Below are 25,000 nucleotides of genomic sequence, written 5' to 3'. Positions count from 1 at the left end.
TCTCAGAACAGTGACCTGCAGACAATCTCATCACCTTGTTCCATTACAAATCTGACCCGGGATCAGACGGCAAACTTAAACCAGACGATGTCAAAATGTGTCCCTTAAGTCTCTGGTGTATATTTGTAGCAATAGACAACAATACATTGTACGGGTCAAAATTATACATTTTCCTTTTATATGCCAAAAATCATTAGGATATTAAGTAAAGATCATGTTCCATGAAGATATTTAGTAAATTTCCTACTGTAAATATATCAAAACTTAATTTTTGATTAGTAATATGCATTGCTAAGAACTTCATTTGCACCAACTTTAAAGATGATTTTCTCAATATTTTAGAGGCTTTTTTTTGCTCCCTCAGATTCCAGATTTTTCAAATAGTTGTTCTCAAGACAAATATTGTCCTCCTAACAAACCACACATCAATGGAGAGATTATTTATTCAGCTTTCAGATGATGTATAAATCTCAGTTTCAAAAAATTGACCCTTATGACTGGTTTTGTGCCATGCAATCCCTTACCAAAAAGTAGTATACTTCAAGTTTATTTTATTAAGTATACTTAAGTAAAGTTCAAGTATATTTTGACTTTTTGTAAGTATTAGTCAAGTATACTTAATTGTCATTATAAGTATATATCTTAGAAGTACATAAAGCCCATTTCTGAGAAGTACATAAAAAGTAAACTAAAAGTATACTTTCCTATTTTTAGTTTAAAATAAGTATACTAATAGCACACTTGAATAAACTTCTTTTTCGTAAGGGATTTCAGCCATGAGCACTGAAACCCTGAAACATAAGCTATGTTTACTGTAATGTGAGATTTTTTCTTTGCAATAACATGCATGTTGGTGAATCACGGTTCAGAAATGTGCGTTAAGAAAGTATAAACAGTTCGATTTCATGCTGATTTGAAATCTGAAACATTCAGCAGCTGCGTTTAAACTATTACATGATATGAAAAGGCTCTTTGCAGATAAGAATCCACACATCTTGTTTTATAGATGTCTTGATTGCTCGTATTGATGTCTGGTCTGCGGCCGCGGAGGGTTTTTCTCACATCTCAGAGACATGGACAGATGGAGAAGGAGCGAGCAGATATCAGCGCTTGGGTTTGGCCCGAGTCACGCTCTAAACCACACACTTCTGCTCCGAGCCAAGCAAAACAATCCCACAATCCAACAAATAAAGCATCAGCAACAGCAGAAACGATTCTCTGTGGAACAATGAGGCCATCTGGACCAGAACAAAACCAAAGAGGAACTCCTTACAAAGCTATTAAAGGGATAAATCACCTGAAGTGAAGCTCGAAGGCCTGAAATTTGGCACATCTTTTAGCCGGTTTTTATTTATTTATTAATTTTTTCAAGTCGCTTTGGGTGCATCTCACAAAGAAATCTCAGAGAGTCACATTTAAAATCACCCTTCAAAATAAAATCACCATAAAATCACCCTAAAAGATTATATTATATTCAAACCTATTTTTAAGACATCTTCTCACTGACAACTTATTTTGGACATTTAAACACATTTCCTGCCTAAATTCCCATTAATTTGCTGTGAAAAAAGCTAATTATCATTGTTCATAGCCAGAAAAAAAATATATATTTTAGGCATATAACTAAAATTAAAATTAAAGAATTAAAGAAATAAAAATAATAATATAATACATGATATAAAGGCAACGTAAGTTTATTCATATAGTATTTCTTACATAATGTAAATTCTAAATTTTACATAAAAGGAATTTAAAAATAATCAAGATTACTAAGAAATAAAATTAATAAAAAAGTTATTTGAGAAAAATAAGGATGCATATACATGATATAAAACACAATAATAATAATAATAACAATAATTTTACATATTTAGCAGAGTGTGAATAGCTATGCATAACTGAAATGATTTAAAATGATTTAAAATGTTTTAAAAATTAATTAAAGGTAATTGCATTATTTATTTATTTACTTTGTTTTATTTATTTAGTTGTCATACTGAGGGGAAAAAAAGGCTTTAAAAGTTCGAGGGGACATTGGATACAATTTTTAGTTTATATAATTTTTAGCCCGAATGCACTGTAAGTTGCTTTGGATAAAATCATCTGCTAAATGCATAAATGTAAATATAAATATTCATGTGTCTTCTGTTGACACGCCCCATTGAAGAGAGGGGCGGGGTGAGCAGATCTCCTTAGCATTTAAAGAGACATGCACCAAAACGAGTCGCTGTGAACAGAGCTGTTTTGACATGGTAAAAAGGGTGTTGTTTTGCATTAAAAATTGAGGAATTTTAACCAAAGTGTGTTACAGACATTTCATGAAGACCCTAAAGAATCATAACAACATACCGAGATTATACCAGACGTCCATCTCCCCGCTCAGCATGCGCACCTCGATGATGGTCTGACCCAGAAAATCATCAGATTCCTTCTTAAAGTGCTGCTTCACCCTGGACTTTATGTCGTCGTCTTCATCCCACACACGGACCTTTATACGGTCTGTAGCGTTATGACACTCACTGACAGAGAGACAGAGAGAGAGGAGCGTCACACACAGACGCTTCTCATACAGTTCCCCATACATCATAAAAATGAGCTGATCAATAACTCATGTTTTTCCATTTCTTTAACTCATTAAAATAATTTAAGCAAATTCAGGTTCATTTTTTAACTTTTTTAAGTCAGTTTAATATCATTTCAGCTTGAATGACTTGTACAGCCAATTTGATTATATTAAAAAAAATGTAAGGCAGCAACTGGACTTCAGTTAAAATATAGTGTATAAAACTGTTTATTACAGTGTAGGAAAAATCTAAACACACTAATGAGACAATTGTTGACATACATACAGAGAAAATACATACACTAACACAACTTCATCTTTTTCTCCCATTACAAAAATACAAATATCCTAAAATCAATAAACAAAGACGCATTTACTGTTTTGTTGAATGCCATCTGTTTTTGTGAGAGTTCCTGGACTTTGATTTCATGGGGAGATCATTTCGCATCTTACACTGGACATGCAAAATTACTTCAGACATTAAGTCTTGAGAAATGCATCAAAATTGAGTGAATTTTTGCTTAAAACAAGAAACAAATATTTAAAATTGGGGTAAAATAAACAATCCTGATTTAGCTTTAAATTAGGTTTATTTTTCTGATCCCACTGGCAGATATTTGTCTTTGTTTTAAGCTTAAACTTACTTTATTTTGATACATTTTTCAGAAAACAAGTCATTTTGCTCATCATCTTAAGAATGGTAAGATATTTGTACTTGGAAAACATTTTTTTTTTTTTTTTTGCAGTGTATGAAATAAAGATTGAGAGTTTTCTATATCCATTTATTATTATTATTATTATTATTATTATTATTATTATTATTATTTATTTATTTATTTATTTATTTTTGGAGTAAAATATGACCCAAAAAGATCTGCATGTAAATGATATGTATATTATTAGGTTTTCTCCACATTACAGTAACAAAAACAGACGGGGTGTAAATAATTGTAATAAAAAGTCACAATATAAAATATTTTAAAGATCCTAAAATAGGCAAATTTTTCTATATGCATTGTTATTCTTTTTTGTTTGTTTTTTTTTTTTTTTTTTTTTTGTCTTTCATTTTGGGGTAAAATATAACCTGGAAAGAACAGCATGTCTATCTCATAAGATAAAAACACTGAGGAGAAAATATTTTTTTAAGTGCATAAAATAAAGGTGGAGAGCAGTTTAGAACATGAGAAATGTTTCATCTCTGACTTTTGATTGCGTAATGTAAATTTGGTATCTCAGGAAATAGGAGCACAGATTAAAAATCTTTAAAATCTCCATTTGATTCCACTGCTCTCTAGGAAAAAAATTTCATATTTCAAATAGATCTCATTTGTGGTTTTTCCTTCTCATGACGAAACACTACTGACCGCATTTAAGAGCCAATTTACCTTTGAGGACATCCCCAAAGGGAAGTCTTTTGTTATTTAGCTGAAGTCAAGGGAGAGTTTTGTCCCTAAAGTATAGCCAAGAAAATCCACACACACACACACACACACACACACACACACACACACACACACACACACACACACACACACACACACACACAAGCTGCCAGAAGAGTGGCGAGCTGCTTGCCGAACTGCTCTTAAAGGTCATATGCTCCACTGAATCTCCAAACAGGGCACTTAGCCTCCTGTGGTCCATCTCCATGTCTGTCTCTCCAGTGAAGGAGTGAGCAGAGAGAGAGACGGGCTCACAGACAGACGTTACGCCTACAGACAATCACTCACAGATGCAGAAACACACCACAGCCTCACAGCGCAGCCCCGACACACATCACATCACACTGACTGACACCAACCTAGGGAGGAAATATACATATCATCATATTACAGGAACACTTGTGAAAACTGATCGCAGAGAGGGCCAGACAAACAACTATGCTTTATTATGGAGAGATCAATCTGACACTAACTTTAAAAAAGTTTGGGTTCACTAAGAAATTAACTATTTTATTCAGCAAGAATGCATTCAAATAATCAAAAGTGACAGTAAAGACATTTATAATGTCATTTCTATTCATCTGTGGATCCTGAAAAATAAAATGTGTCACGGTTTCCACAGAAATATTGAGCAGCACAACTGTTTTCAACATTGATAATAATCAGAAATGTTTCTTGAGCAGCAAATCACCATATTAGAATGATTTCTGAAGATCATGTGACACTGAAGACTGGAGTAATGATGCTGAAAATACAGCAGCGCATCACAGAAATAAATTACAGTTTAACAGATATTCACATAGAAAATAGCTGGTTTAATTTGTAATAATATTTCACTGTTTTTCCTGCATTTTTGATTAAATAAATGCAGCCTTGGTGAGCAGAAGAGACTTAATTCAAAAATATTAAAAAACTGTCTCCGAACTTTTGAACATGCAGTGAAAGTAAAAGATAAATGGCTAAAGAATGAGTAAAGGTTTTTTTTTCTTTGCATTTTGAAATTTACTGACAAAATGGCAAAATTTCTCATAACCTTTCTCAATGTTTTGACTTGTAAAGCAGAACACATTAGAAGCTCATCTGAAACCTTACTTGAAATTGTTGATTTAGTTCTTATTTTTGTTTTAAATAAATGTATGTACTCACACTTGAGTCCAGGTTTTCAATCTTCGGCAGTCGTTATATTTAAACCATTTTGCTTGAGGTCAAAGACCGAACTGCTGTGAAATAAATGTCTCTTCACAAAAACGACTGACCACAGTTACACTAAAATGGATTCAGACTGTGCAGGCAAAAGTTGAGTAATATATTCACCAAAGTGACATTTAAATATTAAAAAAGCCTCGGAAATGTACAAATCCTTTAATATAGCAATGCAGCAGCTACTCCAGCAAAGTGTGTCCTCATTAACAGTCTGCTAAACCAAAATGTATTCTTTTTGTATTTAAACGAGAGAAATGAGCCCAGTTTCTGCATTTCTTTGAAGTTTGCTTGAAAGCACTAGAACGTTTTAGTTTAAGGCTTATCCAGAAAGTATTCTAATATGCAAATGAGACTAGTCACACTTTTAGGTGGACGAGTTGCAAATGAAAACTGAATCAACGTCACAGATCCACTTCCATCTGCTGTCATGTTTCACAGCAAACGGCAAAAAAGCGGGGTGAGAAGAGAAAATACACCACAACAGAAGGTTTCGGAGAGATTTATAGCAGCTCTTCATCGGCTGTAATAAAAACACCCACTGTGAAGATCGTTTGATGGGTTTAACCTGCTATTATGACAGAGAAAGACAGACTATCAACCTGAGAAAACAAATGAAGAGGGCTTCCACTATCTCTCTAATGCCTTTCTGTCTTTGAAAAAGTTTTAACAGGTGAGAGGAACTCAGAGCTCATCTCAAGATATACATTTCCCCATTAATCCTGCATAAATCCCTCCAAATCCAGCGATCCAGTGTCTCCTGAAGCCCTTGAGTTTCTCGTCAGATATTTATCATGAGCTTTAGATGAAGAAATGAACAGAGCGATTACCCACACACTCACTGTTTCACATAGAACTGAAAATGCAACCTTATATCAGCCAAATACATATATGAATGTATACTGTATCCTGACCAGGCAGATGCTGCATCACTGAATCAACCAATGGAATGAGTTTGGGGCGGAACTATGCCTTTGCTCGGCCAATAGCAGAAGGTGGGCGTGTTCTAACAGTGATAAGACACTCGAGGCTGTTTAAGTGTGAATCCAGTCACAGCTGAAGGGGTTACAGGCCCGTCGCTGCTTGTTGTGTCTAACAGCGGCCTTCAGGTGCAACCGTACTCACAATACAGCCCGGCCTCATACATTACTGCTCAAGTAAGTCACAGACTGGATGTAATTACCTGCTACATTTCTCATTTCTCACACCAGCGCGAGGTCGACCACACACACACACACAGTACAACAGAAAGAGAGCGGGATCTCTTCTTTAATATTCACTATAGATGTGTGTGTGTGTGTGTGTTTGTGTGTGTGTGTGTGTGTGTGTGTCTTTCTCAGTTTCAGCTCTATATTCTTCAGCCCCAGTTTTTCCTGTAAAAAACATGTCCCAAGGGCCTGTAACATCCTGTGAAGGAGCTCAATTCAACCTTGGTGATTAGAAATCAAGTAAAACACGGAATAGAATAGAATAGAATAGAATAGAATAGAATAGAATAGAATAGAATAGAATAGAATGAACTTATTGTATAATATATACAGTGTATATATTTCTATAATATATATATAAGTGCTGTCAAAAGATTAATCGCGATTAATCACATCCAAAATAAAAGTTTTTGTTTACATAATATATGTGTGTGCTGTGTATATTTATTATGTATTTATACATTTTTATTTTGGATGTGATTAATCACGATTAATCGTTTAACAGCACTATATATATATATATATATATATATATATATATATTAAGAGTTCATTTGCAAAACAGATTTTTTGATTAGGTAAAAAATATCTAAAAAAAATACTAGTTAACTAACGCAATAAAAAACATGATAACATAATAAAAAAACAAATGATTTTTGAAAAGTTATATGTTTTTGCAAATAAAAACTCTTCATAGATATATATATATATATATATATATATATATATATATATATATATATATATATATATAATTTAAATACATTTAAGCCAATTTATTAAAGCTAAATTATCCAGCAATAAAAGACTGACTGCTTTCACTTTTTTCAGGTCAAAATGCCTGATATTGCCTATTTTAATGGTATGAATTTAATATTGGACTGCGTTAAGACTGTATCTGGGTTAACAAAAGAAAACCTTGGTGTGTCCTGTCCTTTAAAAGAAAGAAAAAAAAACTTTTTGTATAAATAGATACTGAATCTTATTATTATTATTATTTTTTAGCAACTTAATACTAAAGTATTGGTGCTGTTGACTTAGTGGTGCATTAGTTCTGATCTCTAAGGCTGATTAGGAGCAGCAGTAATAGCAAGTCTTGTCTTAGTAAGCATCAGTAAGTATGTTGCTGAGTGTTGTTAGGTGGGATCCATTAGGGCTGTTCACCCGAAACACTCTGATGCAGAGTATGACAGTGTTAATGGGTGTTGATGGCTGCTGTGAGAGCGATGTGCTCTGAGTAATGCATGCTTTACTTCCTCCACTGATCTCATGCGCTAAAAGAGGAAGTTCTGCACTGATTCTACAGGCGACATGAGCGGCTACCGTAGTGAATCGTGCTGTGACATGACGAAATCTGACAGTCCCAGGAGCTTGAGGACATTGCATCTAAGCATTATGGGAAAGTTTATGTTGATGCATCTATAGAAAACCAATTTAAAGGCTTTGGCCTGCCAGCCTCGCATTGACCCTTCCCTCCTCACTGCTTTCTGCACCAATCAGAAAAAAATAACAAAGTAAACACAATAAAAAACAATAAGCACATCAAATATTAACAATACAAAAATGAGAGAAACGGAAATAAAAGAAACAGAAAGAGAAAAAGAACAAGACAGAAAATAGGAGTCTTAAACCCCTGTTTTAACTCTTTCCCTGCCAGTGTTTTTTTTTAAGTTGCCAGCATTTTTGATCATTCAAAAACGTTTGTTGTATGAATATCTGAACAAGCAATATGTCAAAAGAAAGAACAACACCTCTGCTTTTAAACAAAACCAACAGTTTTATTCTAGCTTTATGCATTCTTTTTTTTTTTTTTTTTTTTTTTATCAATACCTGAATGAGGGCAAGTTTCATAAATAAATAAATAAATAAATATATATATTTTGAACAAAGAAAATGGCAGGGAAAGAGTTAATGTCAAGGACTATTTAATATTTAAAAAGAATAAAATATAAAATAAAATAAATAACAAAAAAAAAAAAAAAAAAAAAAAAAAAAAAACAAACATAGCATATAAAACAAACAAAAAAAGATGATAAAAACCACAAACCTCCTCCACAGGCAGAGGCTGGCATTTCTCTCAGGATTAAGATCGAAAACTCGGATTGAAATGGAAAATTAAAGTGGGCGATGAGGATTAGGGGTCGTATAAGATGTGCTGTAGATCTAATAATCCAGCAATCTCCCTCACAGCAACAACACAGCTAAAGTTCAATTCAGCAGCAGATCGCTCCGGCGCCGATATCTGCAACAGGATTCAGCGCTTTAATATTGAAAGCACCAGCGATGTTTTCTCCTGTGCAATACAGGCTGAAAGACTGGAGTTGCTTTATTTCACTTGGTGCAGTGCATTTGTTGTGTTTGCTCATCAGATGGTGTGAATGACTGTGGTACTGATGTATAACTGCTTTAGGTTATTCACCCATGACAGCGATGAAGTAATGCAATAATAAATAAAATGACATACAACAAACTAAAGCAAAGCAGAGTAGTTGTGTATAGTATTTGATCCAAAAATAAGCACATCATTTGGTGTTAAAACCATGAATAAATACATTTAGAACTAAAAACAGAAATATTCTGAACTGAATAAATGCAAACATTCAGATTCATGAGCATTCATTTAAAATTCAACAAGATTCATGAGCATTCATTTTGAATTTGATTTGCCTCAACACAGGAATTTATGCATCCATCCATCCCTCCCTCCCTCCATCCATCTATTCATCTATCCCCCACCCAACTATCCATCCATCCAACTACACATTCAGCTATTCACTCATCCATCCATCCACCCATCTGTTCATCCATACTTTCATCCCTCCATCCCATCCATATACCATATCTTTCCATCATTCATCCATTCATCCAATCACCCATCCACCGCCGCAACCCATCCAATACATACATCAATCCTACATCCATCCATCAAAAACAACAATCCAACAATCAACCCCAATCCAATCCCTCCATCCATATATTCATCTATCAATACCAACAAACCAACCATACACACACATACACACACATACATATCCATCTATCCATCCATATACACACACCCATATATCCATCCTTCTGTCCATCCATCAATATATCCACCAATCCATTCTTTTTCATCCATCCAACTATCCAACTATCCATCCATCTAACCATCCATCTATCTATCCTTCCAATTATCCATTCATCCATCCATATATCCATCCATCCATATATTAAACCATTCATACATCCATCCACCCATCCATCCAACTATTCAACCATCCATATATTAATCCATCCATCCATCCATCCACCCATCCATCCAACTATCTATCCATCCATATATTAATGGATTCATCCATCATCGACCCATCCATCCAACCTATCCATCCACCCATCTATCCCAGAGCCATCCATCAATTCATATATATCCATCTTATCATCCATCCTTATATTTATCCATCTATCCATCCATCCATCCATCCATCCATCCAACCAACTATCCATCTATCTATTCATCCAATTATCCATTCATCCATCCATCCATCCATATATCCATCCATATATTCATTCATTCATCCACCCATCCATCCATCCAACTATCAATCCACCCATCTATCCACATAGCCATCCACCAATCCATATATCCATCCAACCATCCATGGATGGTTAATTCTGAGCACATGGATCTCATAATGACCTCAGAAAAAACTTAATGAAAAGAGCAACTAACAATCAGGAACAAGCTCCTGTCGTTCCTCCAGTTCAGCCAAACCGCACAAGACATAAAGTTCTGTCTGGACTGTACAACATTCCCACAGTCAGGAGTGTTGTAGATCTCAGGCGTCTGATTTAATGGTTTTGTGCATCATCAGAAACATCAAATCCTAACAAAGGATTATGACTGTAACAGGACAGTGAGTCCAGCCTCACTATAACGTAACACCCATGACTGCAGAAGCCTCAAGGATATACTATCAGAAATATGAAAAGAAACACTCCCATGAGAGCATGACAAAGCCAACGGGAATACAAATGATTTCCATTACTCTTCATTTATGACCCGAAGAGCTTTTTCAAATAGACCAAAAAGCTCCTTTGACTATCAACCAAAAAAAATTCATACTCGTAATGGAAGGGCTCTACAGAAAATGTCAAATTAATGAAAGGCTACTTTGAATAATTCATATGCCATTTGAAAATTTGTTTGTGACTGAGTGGCAGAAATGTTGTGAAATGGAAACTGCGTCTCTGCCCTTTGAGTTCAAACTAATTTTAAAAAGCTTGAGTGTCCAATAATCTTATAAAAACGTTTTCATCCTCAGTCGGCGCTCATGCAGAGAGTGTGATATTCTACAGCAGTGGATCTGGCGGCTCACGCCCTAAAAATGAGCCTCGGGTCTGTTCTGAAGGGAAAAACAACTCAAAACCAAAATAAAAAAACAAAAAACCACATAAACAACAATAATAATTAAAAAACCAAAATAAATAAACTCAAATTTTAAAATCTTTTTTTTTACGACAAAAAATACTTCACATCTAAATGCCATGCAAATTCATCTGTCACTTGCTAGAGGACAGTCTAACAAGCCAACATAAAAAAAAAAAAAAAAAAAAAAAAACATTTTTTTTGAAATATTTCAAAATCATTTTATCATTGCTTTATATTAATATAAAATGATAATGATTTTAATGTTAATTTTATTTACTTCTGTATTAAAATCAGTACTGTGCTGACTGCACTGTGACAGATTCCCAGTGTAAAATCTGGTTCCTAAAGCAAAACCAGTTGAGAACCACTGATCCAGACCAGCCTGGATCCCTTACCATCAGCACAATGTTTGATGCACGTTGCAACACAGATGGTAAATAAACAGAAAACACATCTGCTTTCTGTGAGACTCACAAGAAGAACTTCTCCTCCCAGACCGGGTTGAGATTGCCAAAAACGGTTTTGGTCCTGCGTTTGGTCTTTCCCACTTGTACAGTGACGTAGGGGTCGCTGGAGCCCGTCTTGTCTTTGGCTTGCAAACCTTGAGCACATACAACTAGAGAAGAAAGACAGAAAAAAAGACCTTTTTTTTTGAATTCGGCATTCATGAAGCAAACAAAACAGCATTTGCATGGGAGATTAAATGCGGCTGTCTAAAGAATTGGACATTTTGAAACTTGTTTTAGTACACAAAGCAAAATAAAGTGCATTGAGAAGGATGGATTATGACCGGGGCTGATGAGGACAGTGCTCTGACTGCAAGAGTCCTTGAGCTTGGAGACCCACAATGACCTGAAACCAGAAACTGGTCTGGTGAGATGCTGTTAGGCTATATGTCAGTCAAACAAACTTTCCTGTCCTGACAGCTGTTTTAAAGTGCTCACGGTGCACACTCTTCAACTTTACACAAATATAAGGCGCACGCTCTATATCGCTTCATCATAAATATAGCTAACAAGAAACTATGAACAAACAATTTAGCTCTGTCGTCATTTAAGCAATGAAATTACCAAAAAGGCGATTAGTGCATTCATGCATGTATAGCATCACAATAAAGAACGTCTCTCAAATGCATTACTAAAATATTGTGCAATTCGAGATCACAATATAATTATTTTTTTGTATTTTTTATTTAATGCACAAGTAAATATGAACACAGTGCACTTATACTAGAAAACATGTGTTATATACAGTACTGTTTTTTTTTTCCAAACGAAAATGAAACCATTTAAATGCATAAAATAACTAATTTTACATTCTGGCATTTATGTGCTGTTGACTTCCGGGCTTTTTTTTATTTAGTTATTGATTTTTTTGTATTAACCAATTCTTATCACTATCTGCATGTCTCATCAATGAGTATGCAATGATGGAGGACAAGCTTTTGGGGGTTTTGAGAACCAGAACCAAGCTGACGGAACAATAAAGCTATAGTGGGCCCCTTTATTAAAATACCTGGAAGTGGGGAATAATACATATATTGTTATATTCACTCAGCATTACTTGATCTAAATCACAAATATCTCAATTACAATTTAGTAGAAATGAATTGTAATCAGTTGTGTTTTAGGCACTAAAATAGTCCAATACTTTATAGTCAATCACATTTTTATATTGAAATAATGAAGATTTCTGTGCCACCCAAACGGGTTGCTAGCCCCTCCCTGGCCACTCCTATAAAAACATTAAAAAATAAATAAAAAATAAAAAACACAGTGTGTTTAGTTTTGTAAATCTGCAAAATTATGATATTTAAAGGTAAAAATTCAAATTTTGTAATTTATTTATTTTATGTGAAAATGTTGGTGCCCAGAGCAGGGTTATAGTAGCTAATTAAAACTAAAAGCTTATATATATATATTACTTTAAATAAAATAAATGAGAAATAATTTTATTTCAGCTAGTTGCCAAGAAAACATTTCTAATTTCCAATTACTAACTAAAATAGCACAAACTAAAATTAAAATTTGTTATTTATAAAAAAAAACTACACACACAAACACACAAAAAAAAACAAACACAAACACAAACATATATAAATAAAAATAAACAAAAAAAAAGTATATTTTTCAATGTTGTAAATAAAACAAAGAAAAAAAGATTATTTTTAGAATAAGAAAATAATAACAAAAACAATTTCTTAATTTACCTACTACAAAAATTCACGTTTAATTCAGTGTGTTGCTTGCTATTTCTTTTTATTTATTTGTGAAATGTACTATCAATTTCTAAGTGAAAATAGTTTCTACAGCAATTTTTTTTCAGTGTAGGACCACAATACATCCTTGAACTTCAGTCATGTCCAGTGTGTATGTGTGTGTATTTACAGCACCATTAATAACTAAAAAGTCAATTCAAAAGAGTCGAATGTGCAATAATACAACATAAAAGCAGTGTGTAGCCTGAGTGGCACTGAACTCAGTCAATGGGGATGCCATTCGTCACAGAGCCAATAGTACTTCACAGGAAGCTCTCGTCTCATTAATTATGAACGAGCAGGGTGCTAAATTATTCAGGGAACATGTATCCTTGGGCTTGGAGACAGACAGAGATCAGTGCAATGTCACCGGGCCGGTTGAAGAAGGTGATATAGTCGGGATAGTTTAGCTGGAATGAAAGAAGGATCGCATCTCTGAGTGTTTGTGTGTGTTTACAGAGGTGTGTTCACACATTCGTGTCACATCAGTGTCTCACAGTGACACTCAGATTGCTTTTTGGCTCATGGCACAATAATCTATGTCTGTACTGTAAAAAAAAACAAAAAACTCCTATTGAGTATGTCTGTGTTTCTTAAAAAAAAAAAAAAAAAAAATCCTTAAAAAATGATAAATTGAGAAATTTAAATTTTGAGAAGTACTTTAGAAGTCATTGTTTTTAGAAATAATATATAGTTAAGTTTATTGTTCTTATGCCTTTGGCAAATAAAAAATTTGGAATAAAAAAAATAAAATATTACGTGTGACTTTTTATCTCACAATTCTGAGGAAAATGTCTGAATAGCAAAATATAAACTCAGGGGTGTGAGAAAAAAAATTTCATAATTATGAGAAAAAAATTTCAATTACCTTTATTTTTTATAAAAAAAAAAAATTAAAATAAAAAAAAAACTGAACTGCAAGACAAAAACACAGAATTCAGAGAAAAACTGTACAAATTTCAAGATAAAAACAGTGTTTATATCTTGCAATTCTGACTTTTTTCCTCAGATTTGCAAGATATAAGTGAGAATTGCAAGATATGAACTTCTAATTACAAAAAATTGTGAGATTAAAAGTCGCAATTATCAATATTTTTAAATTTTGTGGTGAAAACGGACTTAATACACCACACATATTTTCTTTTTTTATTTATAATTTTTTTTTTTTTTTTACATTTTACATACATTTAACAAAAAAAAAAAATTCTCTTATAAAAAATAAAAAAAAACAAAAGGATTCTCTGAAACAAGCATTTTTACATCTCAAGGAATTTTTTTTATAAATGTTAGTCCATGTGAATGTAGACATTTTATTGCAAAACAAGACAGAAATAGAAGAAAATGTTGTACGGTCACCTGGTAAACTAAATCAGAATTCACAGAGGCCAGTGTTTATGAAGCCCTTGATAAATAAACCATTGTATGAATGCTTTCCAAAACGGGAGATTCGATCGTACGCCAGGATAAATTAAAGCAGAGAGCTGTTTTCTCTCTGTGTTCTATTGACACTCTGGCAGCGTTGCAAGCTTGGCAATAATTCACAGTCTCTGTTGACCCTCAAAGTCAGATGAAGGAGCATCACTGATACTGACACAGAGCAAACTTTACCTGCAGACAGCTGCACTAATACAGCAGCTTCTGGAAGATCAAATATGACTGAAAGAAAGCAATGCAAGGACGTGCATCTGGAGATGGACAGAAACAAACAGCTGCGACGGCCTACATTTGAGCTGTCAGAAAACAAGCAAAACTCTCGGCACATTTCCCAAATTAAACAGAGCAGCATTTCCTCGCTGTAGAGTCTCTTCCAGTCGCAGACATAGACACACAGACAGACACAAGAGTGAATCTCAGGAAACTTATATATCACTTCCAAAAATAAAAACATCACCACTTCATATATATATAAAAACAACAACAAATAAAAAAAAACAAAAAAATAAAAAAAATAAAAACAAATATATATATAACACCAACAACTAATAAATAAATGCTGTAAAATATTTTATATAAAATCTGTTACATTAATATAATATAGTATTATAATAATCATAATAAATAATAATATATTAAAAGAAAAAAATAATAAAATAATTTAATATAAAATGAAATGAAACTCCTAGGACATGCTCAGACAATATATTTCACTTTTTTTTTTTCTCATTTTACAATGTGAAACACCAACTACATAATATAATCATATTTAACACCAGCCAAGAAAATAAATAAATAAAATACAATAAATATTTGATATAAAATCTGTATAAAATGTTACGTTAAGTATAATTATATAATATATTATTACAATAATCATAATAAATAATTAAAAGAACATATATATTATATATTTATGCTTCAGAATAATAATAATTTAATATAAAATGTTAAAATAATATATTTTTTCTCATCATATATATATATATATATATATATATATTGATATATATATATATATATATATATATTATATATATAGAAAGTGTACTATATAAATACAGATAATTAATATAATGTATGAATTAATCAATACAAAATAATATAAAATACAATTAAAATTCCCAAGAACATACTTAAGCCCATATTTAATCCCAAAAATAATTTTTAAAAAATTTAATATTTCTTAGATCTTTTTAAAATTACATTAAATATCATTATATCATATAGTAATGACCACAATAAAAATTATATAATTTATAATTGATAATTATGTATAGTTCATATAATAATTTTATATACAATATTTCAGAAATATAAAAGTCAAGTTTCATATAAGCCTACATTATCATCTGCATGCATTGTGACATTATCATTAAGATAATTCTCATGTTGTTTTTGTGTGAAATATGTTGATGTTCTCTTTAGGTGATGTGAGATTCACTCACTGCTCACCTGTGATGCTGATTTTAGCAGACCACTTGGACGTTCCCTCCAGCACAGCCTGTTTGGCCGTCTTCAGGTGAGCGTTGACATCTTCCTTCGAGAGCTGAAACATCTCCTGGATCACCTCGAACACCTCGGGCCGGTTCTTCTCCCTGATCTTCATCCGTTCCTTCATAGCCATGATAATGTTTTGGGTTTTGTCTTCGGCTCCGTGTTTTGAGCTCTTCTCCACAGCCCCTGCAGAGTGATTTACAGTTTTACTATTTACTTAATAGTATGCAATTTACAGAAAAACATATCACGCTGGATTCTAATTATTTCCGTGTACATAAACATACCTCTAAGTACCTACATTTTTTGTCAGAAAACATGCCGACAACAGGCTAACATGTTAGTCATTCTAAAACATGCTAACAACATGTGAATCATGTTAAAAACATGTTAAATCATGTTGACAAAATGCTAAAATATGTTAGCAATGTGCTAGCAACTTGGTAGTCATGCTAGAAAACATGCTAATCGTGGTAACAACATGTTAACAACATGATAATCATGTTAAAACATACTAGCAATGTGCTAAACCATGCTAGCAATGTGTGAATCATGTTAACAACATGTTAACATGCTCTACTCATACAAGGAAAAAATACAACATGCTAATCATTCTTAAAACATGCTAGCAACATGCTAATCGGGATAAAACATGCTAGGAACATGCTAATCATGCTACAAACATGTTACATTGTGTTTACAACATGCTAAAATATGTTTGCAATGTGTTAACAACATGGTAAATATGTTAGGAACATGCTATCAATGTGTCAATCATGTTAAAAACATGTTAACACGCTAACATACTAGCAACATGATAATCATGATAAAAGCATACATGGCAATCAAGCTAGCGACATGCTTATCATGTTACCAAAATGCTAGCAACATGTTAATCATTCTAAAAACATGCAAACAACATGATTACAACATGCAAATATTGCCAAAACATGCCAGGAGTATGGTAATCATGCTAAAACATGCTAATCATGTTAACAACATGCTTAAATGTTTTCAATGTGTTAGCAACATGGTAAACATGATAGAAACACACTAGAAACATGTTAATTGTGCTAACATGCTGAAAACATAATAGAAATGAGCTAAACCATGCTAGCAACGTGTGAATCATGTTAACAACATGGTAACATGCTATACTCATGCTAAAATATACATGGAAAAAATACTACCAACATGCCTATCATGTTACCAACATGCTAGCAACATGCTAATCATTCTTAAAACATGCTAGCAACATGCTAATCATGTTAAAACATGTTAAATTGTGTTAACAACATGCTAAAATGTCAGAAACATGTTAGCAAAGTGTCAATCATGTTAAAAACATGTTAACATGCTAACCATATTAGCAACATGATAATCATGCTAAAAACATACATGGCAATTAAGCTAGCAACATGCTTATCATGTTACCAAAATGCTAGCAACATGCAAATAATGCCAAAACATACTAGGAGTATGGTAATCATGCTAAAACATGCTAATCATGCTAAAACATTTTAAATCGCGTTAACAACATGCTAAAATATGTTTTCAGTGTGCTAGCAACATGGTAAACATATTAGAAACACGCTAGAAACATGTTAATCGTGCTAACATGCTGAAAACATAATAGCAATGTGCTACAGATAGATCATCAACATCTATCTAATCTATCTTTCTAAACTTTCAAGCTTTGACAACAGCTTTAACCTTTTCATGCCAGACTTTCTCAAGCCAACCTAAAGTTTGTCTTTAGTCTCAAATATTACTTTTTAGTGAAGAGCCTAAAAGAACTTAACCATTTTGACTGCAGTTCACTCATTGGCCACCGGTGCCGCTAATAACACAGGTTTCTAAATTCTACATATATAGTCCCTTTAAGAGCTAATAGCCATTTAGTCTAGTTGATTCTGAAGTATGTGTAGTACTGCACATCTCAAGATGACTTAGTGGAGTACAGATGACTCACTGTATCTCTCGGCACCCTAATAAAATGAATCATTCATTCATCAGAAGCATCATAAACACCTTGAGAAAGCTTTATAAGAGTGTTCCAGAGGCACTGGATGTGGGAATAAAACAGTGTGACTGTTTACTGGTGTCTCGCCCCAAATGCGACCTGAAAACGATGGAGGTTTTTCTTCCACAAACCATACAAGCCGAACCAAACACAGATTTAAACACACACTTACTCTAAATATGATGGCCCGTTTAATAAATCTCTCTCTGTACAGGCCCATTTGTGTCTTTGGCAGACGGCCACGTCTGTGAGGTTTTCTAGGGAACTCCATCACATATATCTCAGCCACAACTGACTTTAGCGCACGTCTGAGAGCACTGCGCTGCACACTCGAGTCTTACCATGAGAGTAAATGGTTATTCTCTTAGTGCCAAACTGTTTGAATGGCAGACCAGAGAAACAATAAAACAAACAGCTGCCGAAAGCAAACCGTCAGAGCCGAGAGCTGCCGTGTGATGTGACAGACAGACAAAGGCATCTCAAAATGATGAGCACTGCTTATGGGCTTGCAGCGTGATAAAGCAGACTTACATTTTCTGAAGAAAAATGAGTGTTCGCTCATGCAAAACTCACTGTTACAATGCTAAAGTGTAGATGTGGAGTGTTTTTCAGTTTCTGCAGCTTTTCACGATTGTGGAACATGACACAAAATCACTTTTTTTTGCATAATTGATGCATAATTCACCATTAACTGCAAAATAAAAAAGCGCAGTGCTACTGAGATATCGACATGCTAGCCTGATGTCTAATCTGTGTGCTTAATGTTAATCAAACAGCAAAAGACAAGAGAAAATCACTCCTTGCTCTTGACTGAATAACTTTTATAGCTTTAATAAGGATCAGTGTATTTAATTAATGCACAGAAGTGATTTATTTTACATTTGATTATTTAATTTCTGTAAAAAAAAAAAACATTTCTGTAAAAAAACAGCCTATTTCTGCCAAAGAATTTAAAAAAAAAAAATGAAAAAGGGAACTTTTTAATCTCACAATTTGGACATTTTTCCACACAGTTCTCATAATTTATATCTCAGTATTGCTAGAAATAAACTCAGAATTCTAACTTTCTCCCAATTCTGACTTTTTTCTCCAAATTATGAGTTTACAACTTGCAATTTTCATCGGAATAAAAAAAAAAGATTTGGGAATCTTGCAATTCTGTGTTTATGTCATAATTTATCTGAGTAAAAAAGGCAATTGTGACTTTTTTATCTCACAATTTTAAACAATAAAATCACAATTTTAAGACATAAACAAACAACCACAAAAAAACTAAAAAATACCTTTTATTAAAGTTGCAATTACCAATAATTTTTCTATTTGTTGGCGGAAACAACCTTCCATCTAAAAACTAAAACCTACCTTTTATTATTTCTCTTTATTTAATTTGTACCTTTATCCTATTGTTTGTAATTTTATTGTATTATTTAAATTTAATTATTTTTTTAAAGCTTTCTGCATTTTTTTGTATGAACTTTATACATCTAGAATTATAATGTACATTATATGATAAATGTGGCTCACATTTTACTGCTGGTTATATATTCTCTATATAATCGTGTATGTGATGAATAAAAATCTTGAATCTTGAATCTATATCTCAAAGACTTTTACACCCATTTTAATTCAGAAGTAATAGTGATGCTTGCCTGAGAAGTTTAAATGGTGAATAAAAGTCCAACTGCATTCTCTAAAGATGGATTTGAGCTTCTCCATCTTGCTTATATGATGATTTGCAGCACTGAGATCAGGTAAAGAGGGCTGAAATCTGAATGACTCACGTTGCAGACAGTCTGCGTTCAGGAGGTCCTGGCATTTCTCGTGGCATTTGACCCCGCATTCGGTGCAGCGCATGCCCTGCCGGGCGATGCCCCACAGCAGACCCTCACACTCATGACAGTAGGTGGGTGCCGTGGCCGTCCACACCTCGAAATTATGGGGCGTGGTGGAGGAGATGGGATAGATCAGCGCTTGCAGGGTCTTTCTGAGCACGTGCAGTTTCTGTGAAAAGAGAGAATTTACATCAAGACGGCAGAAAGATGCACAATCAATGTTTATCTCGAATCAATGACGGTCTTAGAAGAAAAATGAGCGTTCGTAGTGATCACAGCACTCGATACGCACACTACTGCTGTGAATAAATGTGGTTTAAAAACATAAATCTATTTTATTGCTGTTTTTAGGATAACTTGTGCTCCTTAGAGTAGCTACCAAGAAAAACACTGCAACTTTGAGAAAGATCAGCATCAAGTAGGTGAAAAAAAAAATGATATCTTGATATTTTGGAGACTCATTAATTATTTTTCTAAATATTTATTTATTTGCTCTGAACTGGTTTAAAGATGTTGTTTTTTTTCCAATAAGAGGCATTGTTATTTAATATAATTGAGATACTATTATAGTGTTTTTTTAATATATATTTTAATTAATATTTTTGTATTTTTCATTTTAATTTAGTTTAGATAGTTTTCCTTGTTTTGTTGCATGTTTTTGTCATTTTTATTATATATTTTTTTATGTCTATATAGCTTTTATTCATTTTTATTTCAGTGTTATTTGAGTTATTTTAGTACATCAAGTTAAACTAAATGAAAATAAGAATTGTTGTTTTCCAGATAGCTGAGATAAAATAAGTTTACTTTTTTACATCTTATTTGAGTTAACATCTATTTTATTTAATAATCATATTTTATGGTTTTATCCAAGTAGACTTTTTATGTGTGCACAAAGTAAAATACATTAAAAATATATTATCATATAAGCACTATTATATATAATATTACACACGTTTTTAGCTACATTAAAAAGTAAATAAAAATGATGAATAAATATGAATATTTAAGGATTTTCTTTGATATGGATCAGTATAAAAATGCATAGCAATATTTACCTACACATATTTTTAATAAAACACATGAAAAAATACCAAACTGGGACTTACTGAATCAAGTTTCAAATTTAATTATTAAAATATTTTCATTATTAATCTGACATATATTTCTAAATCCCATTCATATAAATCATAATAAATTCAATATCTCCACTCAAAAAAAAACAAATATGACACTAATCATAAAAAATCATAATATAGTTTTTTAATTTTTTTTTTTTAAAGCTATCATGCTGATATTAATTTTACTAATTATAGCGCACATGTGAAGCCCACACAGTGTTTTCAATCTGTCCTTGTTGGGACTAACAGGATGAATCTCACAAAACCAAACCTGTGAAGAACATGCACAGCATGGCACATTTCACCCCAAAATAAACTAAATATAATAAATATAATAAGTTTATAATTCCTTTCTACTTTCTTTTGAATCTGCAGTCATGTTCTTGGCAGGTTTCGTGGGATTCTTTATCTTTATGAAAGAGCAAAATTAGTGTGCACATAAATCCGTCCTTTTACAGCTGGAAGAGACAAAGAGCGAGCGAGAGTGAAGGAGAGGTGGGCTGGTGATGTACGCCACTTTCCTTTCCCATGATGCACTTTTGCTGAGACGTGTGTTCTGCTCTCCACCCACAGAGTCATTACGTTAAGAGCTGCCGAGATTTCAGCGTCCAAACGGCTATTAATGAAATAAAGCAAACTAAAAGTACCGCAGAGTGAAAATGCAGGCTAATTAGCAGAGTAAACCTAAAAATAGATGAACTGAGAAACTTCCCTCACCGAACTCTGAGGGGAAATTAGGATACAAAACAGCAACAGCATCAAATACGAAGTCAAAAAATAACTGATGATGCACAAATTTAACTGTACCGAATGATTAATGGTGGTTGTCTTAGTTACTATATTAAACACTTAAATGGGTCGCATCATACATTTGGACAATTAACTTTTCCCTGAGATTCACTCATGAAGTTGAGTTGTGTTTAATGTTTCAGATTTGGAGAAATGCAGCGTTGCATCAGTGTCTCAGCAATGGATGCTCTGCAGTGAATGGGTGCCGTCAGAATGAGAGTCCAAACAGCTGATAAAAACATCACAAATAATCCACAAGTAATCCACAGCACTCCAGTCCATCTGGAGAAGACAAAAGATTAAACAAATCCAGCATTAAGATGTTTTTAACTTCAAAAAGTTTGTCTTGTCCAAAACAGGAGAGAAATCTGCACGAATCAAGCTCAGTTTACAAAGCCAAAACAGTTCTTAAATATGTATTTGTTTAGAGCTGTTTTGGCTTGTAAACGGTGCTTGATCTGTTCAGATTTCTCTTCTGATTCAGACAAGACAGGCTTTTTGAAGGAGTGGATTATTGTGATGTTTTTATCAGCTGTTTGGACTCTCATTCTGATGGCACCCATTCACTGCAGAGCATCCTTTGCTGAGACACTGATGCAATGCTACATTTCTGCAAACTATTCCTTTATCTTCATATATATATATTGCATTTGTGAGGTCTGATTGCATGCTCTACCCATAACGTTATGCAAATGAGGAGGAATTAACAGCTGGCAAAAACGGAAAAGGACTTTCCAATTTAATCTAGCGACTCTGAAGCAACCAGATGAGTTATCCTCCGAATTAAACCCTCGGCTATCAGCCAGAGAGAGAGGGAATATTCATGGAGTAATCGCTCACGCTGAACAAAGCGGTCAGGAGTGTCACAAACTCCAGCAGAAATGAGGGACGGAGGAATTAAACCGTCTGTCAAAACACACAGCCGCTGACCCACACGCCTCACAGCATCTTAAACAGATCGTTAAAATTTCAGCATTCATAACTTCCTCCAGAAGACCATATTTTAAACCAGTCCACAAAAACAGCTTGTTAGGATGGATAATAATATTATTGCAAAGCAGCAGAATAACTAGTAAATCACTATGTGGTCATCTGTGTTCACATCTATTCATATACAGTACATGCAAATGCATGTGTAGATGTTTATATAGTGAAACATATTATGACTTACTAGGCTACAGAATGACGTCTTGACTTGCAAAGCTGCATGATTTGCAATATATTGAAAGCATATAAATTTAAAATTATAACTTTGTGTTTACAATGTATTGTTTATAAAAAACAAGCCGTACAGTATGATATATCCTGTTATTCATATGCAAAGACCAGCAAATGCAAAGATACCATTTGCATAAAAGATACGGCAGCAAAAAAACGTCAAAGAGAATAAAGAATGCTGGTCATGTAAAACTAAATAATGAATGTTTCTGACACAGAAAACCTCGACTAACATGATCTCAGGAGAAAACTGACTGAGGTGTTTCGCTGAATAATGTCACGGACCGAATCCAAACACTCTCTGTTGATTTTTCTCCCTCTTGCTGTGAGTGTTGAGGACGGATATAATGTTATAACAGTTTCAGTCCTTGTTTTCCGGTGTCTTCTTAAGCATATGGGCTGCTTTCGGCACGCTGTTCTCGGAGGGATTGTGTCTCTGCTGTAATTTCTCCCTCAGCCCCCTCACATTGTTTCTTTCGCTCTCTCGCTGGTGTGCTTAATGCATTAAAAAATCTTCAGACATCTGTTCAGCCTATACTAGAAATCTGCCGGCCAGCTCTCAATCGAAGACCCATCGAAGGCTGTTTGGAAACAGGTGCATCTGAAAGAGTGATTGCACTGCTGCTGTTCTTCAGAGGACTGGTAGGGTTGGATTAAGGGCGAATGGACCGACCCATCGGAGCACGGCTCTGACCTGTCTATTTATCACTCGCTAACGCTGCCTTCAACTCATGCCGCAATGATTGCACTGTATAACGGGATGAGAAAAGCACTACCGCAATGCTGTAAGACTAGTGGGAATCACTAGATTTCCTCCAAACTTGATGCAGCAAAAAACAGGGTTGAAGAATCAAGGTTGAAACTAGTCACAGCCACAGTTTTAATTCTAGGTTAGCAAAAACAAATCACATTAAGACACAAAACATTCTAAAAGAAACCACATGATATCACACAGCAAGTTCAACCAGACATAACAACTCTTTCATCAGCAAGTTCAACCAGACATAACAACTCTGTTATCATCTCCTTACACCCAAACCATAAAAACCATAAAAACCAATTTTGTCCATTTGGTTAAAGTCAATGGGATACAAAACAGCACAGGACTCCACTTGCTTTCATTGTGAGCATGCAAAAACACTGACTGTTCTTCAAAATGCCTTGTTTTGTGTTCAACAGAAAAAAAGTCAGACGGGTTAGGAATGGAATGAAGGTGAGTAAATGAGTCGTATTTTTGACGTAAACTTCCTATTTAGGTTTTTCAGAAAATATGACTTATTCTGCTGTTTTATGAGGCAACAGGCTTGTGTGATTAAACTACATTTCCCATCATGCTCTGCAGCAGGACAATAGTTATAGAGTACACTTTTTCACTGCTTTTGTTTCTAAAAGTATTTTTCCCATTAATTTTTCCCATAAAGAAAAAAAAAACACAAAATATTTTATAAAATAAAATAAAATAAAATAAAATAAAAAAATAAAATATTCCACTTGCATACAATAAACACATTAAAATAAAATAAAATAAAATAAATAATATATATTATTTATAAATAATATTCCACTTGCATACACTAAATACATTTCACAATACCCAACACAGATTTCTTTGTAGATTTCTTTGAAGAATCATGGGTAATGTAGTTTGTCACCAGGCTTTCTGCTGTAAGACATGATAATAATAATAATTTGAAATAATGCAAGCTGATGCAGAAGCATATACCATTGATTAACAACCTTATAGCTCACATTATGTCTGTCTTTACTGGTCTATATGTTATTGTTAAAAATCAGTTCAGGGAAAATTAATGGGATTTTTACATCCGGAGCCTGACTGTTGTGCTCTGTTATAAAATAAACAGATACATCATACAATACACGCCATCGTTTTTTTAAAAAAGGCATCCTGTCTTTTTTGGTAGATAAAAACAGAGAGAAAGAAATGGGAAATTACTCAGCATGTCCACCCTGTGCCTGAATACACATCATGTTATAATTAAAACTC

General features: G+C 33.6%; 1 protein-coding gene across 1 annotated transcript in view; it reads right to left on the bottom strand.

Annotated features, from left to right (window-relative positions):
* LOC109044877 (protein unc-13 homolog C-like) overlaps positions 1-21,567 on the bottom strand; it is a 121,279-nt gene extending 99,712 nt beyond the window's left edge. Inside the window, exons 1-5 of the mRNA XM_042743623.1 lie at positions 21,445-21,567; positions 19,817-20,093; positions 15,971-16,198; positions 11,299-11,440; positions 2,350-2,519 (exon numbers count right to left, since the gene is read on the bottom strand). Coding sequence (XP_042599557.1) covers positions 2,350-2,519; positions 11,299-11,440; positions 15,971-16,198; positions 19,817-20,093; positions 21,445-21,567 — 940 coding nt within the window. The remainder of the gene's footprint in view (positions 1-2,349; positions 2,520-11,298; positions 11,441-15,970; positions 16,199-19,816; positions 20,094-21,444) is intronic.
* Positions 21,568-25,000: the final 3,433 nt, after the last annotated feature.

The sequence above is a fragment of the Cyprinus carpio genome, chromosome B18, assembly GCF_018340385.1.
Source record: "Cyprinus carpio isolate SPL01 chromosome B18, ASM1834038v1, whole genome shotgun sequence".
Taxonomy (NCBI): domain Eukaryota; kingdom Metazoa; phylum Chordata; class Actinopteri; order Cypriniformes; family Cyprinidae; genus Cyprinus; species Cyprinus carpio.
Note: the sequence above shows the minus strand (reverse complement) of the source record. Positions and strands in the feature narration are given on the sequence as shown.